The sequence below is a fragment of the Chiloscyllium plagiosum genome, chromosome 20 (assembly GCF_004010195.1).
Source record: "Chiloscyllium plagiosum isolate BGI_BamShark_2017 chromosome 20, ASM401019v2, whole genome shotgun sequence".
Classification (NCBI taxonomy): Eukaryota; Metazoa; Chordata; class Chondrichthyes; order Orectolobiformes; family Hemiscylliidae; genus Chiloscyllium; species Chiloscyllium plagiosum.
The window spans coordinates 45,402,912-45,411,349 of record NC_057729.1 but is presented as its reverse complement, the minus strand read 5'-3'; the positions used below and the strand labels follow the sequence as shown (position 1 = coordinate 45,411,349).

Here is an 8,438-nt window from a genome sequence, read left to right as displayed (position 1 = left end):
AAAGGAAAAAGGAAGGAAAAAGGAAGGAAAAAGGAAGGAAAAAGGAAGGAAAAAGGAAAAAGAAAGGAAAAAGAAAGGAAAAAGAAAGGAAAAGGAAAGGAAAAAGAAAGGAAAAAGAAAGGAAAAAGAAAGGAAGGTAAAGAAAGAAAGAAAGGAAGGAAAGAAGGAAAAAGAAGGAAAGAAAAAAGGAAAAGGAAGGAAGAAAGGAAGGAAAAGGAAGGAAGGAAAAAAGGGATCTTGGCATTTGATAAGGTTCCCCATGGTAGGCTCATTCAGAAGGTCAGGAGGAATGGGGTACAGGGGAACTGAGCTGTCTGGATACAGAATTGGCTGGCCAACAGAAGACAGCGAGTGGTTGTAGAAGGAAAATATTCTGCCTGGAAGTCTGTTGTGAGTGGTGTTCCACAGGGCTCTGTCCTTGTACTGTTTGTAATTTTTATTAATGACTTGGATGAGGGGATCGAAGGATGGGTCAGCAAGTTTGCAGATGACACAAAGGTTGGAGGCATCGTTGACAGTATAGAGGGCTGTTGTAGGCTGCAACAGGACATTGACAGGATGCAGGGATGGGCCGAGAGGTGGCAGATGGAGTTCAACCTGGATAAATGCGAGGTGATGCATTTTGGAAGGTCGAATTTGAAAGCTGAGTACCGGATTCAGGATAGGATTCTTGGCAGTGTGGAGGAACAGAGGGATCTTGGTGTGCAGGCACATAGATCCCTTAAAATTGCCACCCAAGTGGACAGGGTTGTTAAGAGAGCACATGGTGTTTTGGTTTTCATTAACGGGGGATTGAGTTTAAGAGTCGTGAGATCTTGTTGCAGCTCTATAAAACTTTGGTTAGCTCACACTTGGAATAGTGCGTCCAGTTCTGGTCGCCCTGTTATAGGAAAGATGTGGATGCTTTGGAGAGGATTCAGAGGAGGTTTACCAGGATACTGCCTGGACTGGAGGGCTTAACTTATGAAGAGAGGTTGACTGAGCTTGGACTTTTTTTCATAGGAGAAAAGGAGGAGGAGAGGGGACCTAATTGAGATATACAAGATAATGAGAGGCATAGATAGAGTCGATAGCCAGAAACTATTTCCCAGGGCAGAAATGATTAACACGAGGGGTTTTAAGCTGGTTGGAGGAAAGTATAGAGGGGACGTCAGAGGCGGGTTCTTTACACAGAGTTGTGAGAGCATGGAATGCTCTTGTGCAGTTGTGGAAGCAAGGTCATTGCGGACATTTAAGAGACTACTGGACATGCATATGGTCACAGAAATTTGAGGGTGCATACATGAGGATCAATGGTTGGCACAACATCGTGGGCTGAAGTGCCTGTTCTGTGCTGTACTGTTCTATGTTCTGGGAAGGAAAAGAAAAGGAAAGGGAAGGAAAAGGAAAGGGAAGGAAAAGGAAAGGGAAGGAAAAGGAAAGGGAAGGAAAAGAAAGGAAGGATTCCAGTTTCTCCAAAAACTTACAAACCATTGTATAACCAATAAGTGATCACAGATCCACTTACCGTTCAAGATATTAAAAATTAATACAGGTAATTCAGATTTCTATTTTCCAGTTTATATTTGCAGATGCAAAAAAAAAATTCTTACATTAGTCTCAAATATAGACTAGAGGGCTGCAATCAATTAAGAGTACCAAGAGTGAAACCAAACACTGAGGCTTGGAACACCACAGAGGGCAATGAACAGAGTAGCCGCACAGGATTTGAAACACACATTGAAGCATGGGTAGATTTCATATTATTTAGTAAATAGGAATTATAAATTCTGGCAAAAGTTTTCCTCAGAATAAGTCCATGAGCAGAAACTAATGATAGCAACAGTGATAGTCCTATAGCACATAGGAAATAAGTTCAGGTCTTATGGACCAGTTATATTCCTTCATTGTTGTTCACTTGAAACAACAGATAGGTCCTATCAATGCACCACCCATGTCAGTACTGCAGTGAGGTATTGTCTGGATTGTACCCTTGTTTCTGGTGTGGGGCTTGAAACACATAGCGTTTGAACTCGAGACAGGAAGGCGTAGATCGAGCTAAGACAAAGCTCCAGACACATAGCAAAAGACAAAAATAAATCTAACAAATGTTCATGAGTTAAACGTTAGGAAACAAGGTTATTGTGAACTTCTCTTTTTAATACTACTGGTTATTTCGTTGTCTTTAATCTTGAAGGAACACATACAAACACTGCACAAGGTACAGGTTGATAACCTCTGTGCCTCAAGTTGTCACTAGTGCTGTTCAAAAACTGGTTGGCCAGCAAGTACACATTCCAAGGAGCTGTGAGCAGACAGCTCGGCTCTCCTGGTTTCAGTGCTGTTGGAATTGAGCATAAAAAAGCCTTGGTGGTTGGGATAGAAAATTGGGAAGTTCATAAAAATCTAAATGTATCAAGAGAAACAAGAAAGCAAACTACAGGTGTAAATAAGGTTTCTCCAGATGATTTACATATACCAAAACCCAGTTCAATACAAGGGTCACAAATCTTTCTGAAATTTTGCCTAGACACGTCTTATTCATATGCAGAATAATTATCCCAATACTTGACTTCCAAGCTTACCAATGCAACATAATATGCAATGGGGCAACTGTTTTCTCCTCCTTTGCTGGGATATGATCAACCCACACTTGAAAACCCTAGAGCCATTTGTAAATGTTACAGAATAGCAAAGTGAGTGAACTGTTTTGGTGCTTACATGATCATCTGGATGAATGATGCCATACTGCACACTGTTCTAACTTAAACAGCAGCTACCAGGAAATGGCAGCAGAAGGGCAATGAGATTCAAATGTTTACAATTTCCTGTTATGGGAGCAACTTCAGTATTCCTCTTTTACAACTAAAGTGTTGAGATTAACTCACGGATATTAAGAGCTACCATCCTTTTTTCTGAGGAACAATCAAAATATGAAGAACAGAATCAAAAGTTTTGACTTACATCGAGAATATATTCCTGTATCACAGCATGTAGAATGATAGCTATCAACATATAAAAGAATATGGTGGCCAAGTCTTTAAATCCATATTCATAGAAGCTGATAGAATCAATTTCCTCATCTACAAAAAAAAGATTAAAACATAGATAAACACACTTTGCAAAAAATTAATGTTAAAAATCCAAAGTTCAAGACCCTGCTTCTCAGCACAATCATAAGTGAGGTCAGCAAATTGGTGGTACAAGCAGAGATGAGGATGTCACTTCAGAGCATAATTAATCTTCTAGTTATAAATTTTAATGATTTGAAAACCAAAAGAGCTGTAAATAGATTCATTCACTCTTATACCTAACTTCACAGAAAAAACAATCTCAACATGCAAACTCAAGTTCTGGAATGATATAAGCTATATATCAATTTATTCTCAGTGCAAAGAAAGGAAACTATAAATATTTAAGGGCACAGAAGTCCCAAACGAAAACTCTCAACCTGTTCTTATTCTGGTTATGGCCAAAGTGGTAACAAGCTATAAGAACAAACCTGCATTAATATCGTGTTATCCAGTACCTAGAGAAGCTCCAAATCTTTATAACCAAAAATACATTAAGTGTAGTCAGTCAGTATTTTAAGGTAGGAAAGGTTACAATTAATCGAAACTGTGCACAACAGAATTCCACAAACAGCAATGCAATAAAACACATTTATGGGGTGATTAATGTATTGTTAAGGGAATAAATCTGTTATCAGGGAACCTCCTTTCTTTGTCTATAAATAATAGTATAGGCTCTTTAACACCGCTCAAGTCAAAGCAGAGATTACATATCTGAAAGACAGTACTCAATGCAGCTTTTGTTCAACATGGCACTGAAATATTAGCCTAGATTATATAGTCATCTTGGACTTGAATCCACGATCTTCTGTTCAAAATAGACTGTTACACCTCTTGCCAAGGTTTTAAAAAACTCCTATTGCAAATCAAGGCACCTGTTTTCGTCAAAGTCCTGGAGACACAATGGCGTACTTGACATCAAAATTGCTGATATCATATTTAATGTGATGTTCAAAAGAAGTGGAAAAGGAAGAAATGAAAAGAGTCAGAAACAAAACTCCATTTGTTGAGAGAGTCCTGCACAGTCAAATAAAAGCCAATTCTAAAACATTTGAAGAAAAGAATACATTTAGAATTAAAATAGCACCCAATAACAAAGGTGATCCAGGATAAAGTGGTTTCCTTTAAAGGTGAATCAGACTGATCCTGGGTTTTTGGCTTCTCTACCTTCTATCAGATATGGATTGAAAACGGAAGCTAATTTACTGCTCTTAATGCAGTTCAAGATTGAGATTTGGCTTTGAAACTGCGAGCATGTTGCGATCAAGTAAAATCATGCTTCTTCTCTGCACTCTAACTTTCCGCCTTGATATGCTTGCAGACACCAACAGACATGAAATATGTTATACAAAAATAAAGACTTATTTCCTTGCAGTGATCTCACCAAGAGAACTGTAAGAATAGTTAATTTTTGAAGAGTAGTCTAACAACCATTTTAGTATGGCAACAATTCTGGAAATCACAAACTATGAATTTCAAATCTGAAAATTTGCAATTGTTGTGAAGTTGTGGGTGTACTGTACCTTTAAGAGAGTTGAAAAGCTAGCAAAGACGTCGAGAAGCACAGAGTCCAGAATAAGGTAATAATGCAACATTTGGTAGAAACAGCTCGAGTAAAACAAATTCAAATTCAGCCAATTTAAATTATGCCCTAAGATACCAATCTCCAATCAAGTTCGAATTTAGTATTTTGATAATATTAAAATCAATGAAACAATCCAATGTTTTGGGCTATAAATATCAGACATTTTGAACAGTTAGCCAGAGCGGCAAAGAGAACTGCCAAAAGACCAACATATGTAGGCTGCCAGTAAGAGCTCTCTGAGAGGTACTTGTCTGGATGGGTTTGCACAGAAAAAACCCATTGAAACCAACCTGGAGAGAGAATTTAGAGAGAAAAATCTACCGAAGAAACTCGGCAAAGCTGACTGGTTGTGAAACGTGATTATTTTTCTGTAAATCATAGTCAGGATTTTTTTTAAAATCAGACTAGTATTACAGAGGGGCAGGCAAAGGATAGGTTCAAGAGAAAGGAGTTGTAAATATTCTCTGTCAGACTTTTAAAAAGTTGTTAACTTTTCCTTTAAATAGTTTTTTGGGATAGTTCTTTGCCTCTTGAATTTTAACAGATTACAGCACAGGATGAATCTTTTCTATGTTGCTGGTTTAAATTAGCAGAGGGGTTTACCCGGTTTCCTAACACAGTAAGACTGTTTTCAAACTAGAATAGATGTCAGCTTTCAAACTTAAATAAAGTGGAAAAATAGCCTTTAGTAATCACTGCAAGCATAAACAAAAGTAGTATCCAGTCATCAAGTACAGCTCAAGCGTCTCAATTTAGGAACCAGGTTAACATGCCCGATTTGTGAAATTTTAGCCATACACCAAGTTAAAATTCTGACAAAGAAACTACCAAAAACATGTAGCAGATAGATACACTAAATACTCATCAAGAAGCAGCAGTAAGAATGATAAAGCAACTAACCAGAAGGAAAATCAATAGAATCACTCAACATGTTTTGTTAATATCTTTGTCCAATGCATATATATTCTTTTGTCAGTAACCGGAGGGTGTGATAACACATATTAATTAAGTAGTTCACAAATATATAAAATGGACAATTTTGTTATTGTGTACTTGGGTCTCCAACAACGTTTCCCATAGTGTTGGTCAGGAAATTGGTTGGTAGTGACAACTGTGGAAAAGCTTTAACAATACACTGACAACAATAATGGGTTGGCTCTGTCGGATCAATTATATTAACAAAACAAAGAGTCTAATGAATCCATCATATTTGTTTTGGCTAAGAGCAATTAAAATTAATACTTTGATCATTAGTGATTATATATGAGTAATTAGAGAATGAATCTTGAGAATTTATAACAGGAAAGTTAAGAAACTTCGACATATTTTAGTTATTTGAGTATTTGCTTTAGAAGGTTTGTGCCAAAGCTTTTCATCTTGCACTCATCAGGGGTTCGTGACGATTCGCCACGGCACATTCGCCACCACCGATTAGCCACTGCCGGTTCGTCACCAGCGTTTCTCCACTGGGGTCGTTTGACCTCTGGAGACTATTCGCCACCAGAAATATATGTACTGATTGTTTTCCCTCCCGCCTGTTCTTTCATACTTCAGTCCCCTTTATTTACACAACAACATAGTGCATACTGATAAAAAAAGAGGAAATAAATATCATTTTATTGGTTTATACATAAAAATGAGTTACAAACACTTGCAGTGGCGAAGCGTCCTCAGCGGCCAATGGGCGATGGCGAAGCGTCCTCGGCGGCGGCGAATGGCCCCATCCCGCTCATCAGGTCAATGAGCAAGAATACAAATTCAAGGGGAAACCAAATTTACATAACGTAAAAGAGTATGCTGATTGGTTGGCAAATGAACTATGATTCATAGATAACTTGCTTTGGAGAATGCACCATTATTAGTGATGGACAGTCAACAGCCAAGGTTTAAATTTTAAACCAGCCAGGTTGAATCTCAGAGTACCTCTCACCTCTTTAGTTGAACTGAAACAGGCACGTGTACATATACTTTCTCCATGGAAGGAACAGGGCATATGTACAAATACGGCTGCAGTGCAAGCCTGACAAAATGATTGTCACTGTAATTCCTCGCACAATGTGCGCTGAAGAACATCTAGCAAATGCCCAATGTAACATTGAGACATGTTTGTGAATTTTGAAAATACAAGCTGGTTGGATATGGTCAGTGACTTGCTTGGTGTAAATAGTGAAAAGGGACATAGCTGTGTATACATATTTTGGCATAAAGTTATGGCTCCAGAAAGACCAACCCAAATTATTTTTTCCAAATCCCTTCATAATAAAAAAGGAAAAACACCCACATACCACTAGTTTAAAACACAAAGTCAATGACATTTTACTTAACTTTCACCACACTTCATCCCAAAAGATGAATGAAAATGAAATGAGACTCATTTTTCACCAGGATTTTTGAATTAAGGCTACTGTTATATCATATTAACAGTGGTGGTATATTAACAAAAAACACAAGTTACATCAGACCCATGCTTTCTAAAAGCTTTTTAGCATCTTAACTTGGTTTCCATCATACGCACAAGGCATAAAGCACCCATTGGATCTTTTTTCCAGATACACGAATGGATTTTAAATTATACAATGGAGGATTAAGCTCCACCGAAAGAAATAAAAGTTTAGTCCCAAATGTTTGACAACCAAATGAAATAAAATATCGTGCTACATGTAAATAACTGTTACTTCCACATTTTTGCTTATGTATATTTCAAAACTGATATACAGCAACCAAAAGACTCCAGGCCGCCGCCTCCTCCAAATAGTTGAATTGACATGTGGCCAGTTACTTCAAAAAACTTACTGACAGGCTGTTAGATCATAATTTTGTTATGTAGTAAAGCAGCCCCCACAATGTCGCTGGCATCAACAGCCAATTTGAATGGCTTCTCGTAATTCTACAGAGCTAAAATCAGTGCAGTTGCTAACACAGCTTTCATGTTATCAGAGGTACTCTTGATATTCTTACACCCATTCAGATTTTCTGCCTTTTAACACACTTGTTAAAGGACCCATTACAATGCTGAGGTTTAGAACAGGCATCGGATAAAATCCACACAGATCAAGAGTGTGCAAAATTTCACGTGTCCGTGTTAGACTTGGGAAAATCCAAAATAGTTGAAACTTTATTGCTGGAACAGCACAGCAGGTCAGGCAGCATCCAGGGAACAGGAGATTCGACGTTTCGGGCACAGGCCCTTCTTCAGGAATGAGCAGAGAGTGTTCAGCAGGAGAAGATAAAAGGTAGGGAGGAGGGACTTGGAGGAGGGGCGTTGGAAATGTGATAGGTGGAAAGAGGTCAAGGTGAGGGTGATAGGTCGGAGTAGGATGGAGGCGGAGAGGTCAACAAGAAGACTGCAGGTCAGGAAGGCGGAGCCGGGCTGGAGGGATTCGGCTGAGACAAGGTGGGGGGAGGGGGGATGAAGAAACTGGTGAAGTCCAAGTTCATCCCCTGTGGTTGGAGGGTTCCCAGTCGGAAGATAAGACGCTCCTCCTCCGACCGTCACGTTGTTGTGGTTTGGCGGTGGATGAGTCCAATGACCTGCATATCCTCGGTGGAGTGGGAGGGGGAGTTGAAATGCTGTGCCACAGGGTGGTTGGGTTGGTTCGCCCGGGTGGCCCAGAGGTGCTCTCTGAATCGCTCCGCAAGTAGGCGGCCTGTCTCCCCAATATAGAGGAGGCCACACCGGCTGCAGCGGATGCAGTAGATGATGTGGGTGGAGGTGCAGGTGAATCTGTGGCGGATATGGAAGTTTCCCTTGGGGCCATGGAGAGAAGTGAGGGGGGAGGTGTGGGCGCAAATGTTGCACCTCC

The 8,438-nt window shown here is 39.4% G+C and overlaps 1 protein-coding gene across 4 annotated transcripts in view; it reads right to left on the bottom strand.

Annotated features, from left to right (window-relative positions):
- The window catches only part of LOC122560232 (translocating chain-associated membrane protein 1-like 1), a 103,340-nt gene that overhangs the window by 41,608 nt on the left and 53,294 nt on the right, over positions 1-8,438 (bottom strand). For all 4 annotated transcript variants that reach the window (XR_006314705.1, XR_006314706.1, XM_043710705.1 and 1 more), the window contains exon 3: positions 2,944-3,062. Coding sequence is in view for 2 of the 4 variants with exons in the window: in XM_043710705.1 (XP_043566640.1) it covers positions 2,944-3,062 (119 nt within the window). In the remaining 2 variants the exon portion in view is untranslated. The remainder of the gene's footprint in view (positions 1-2,943; positions 3,063-8,438) is intronic.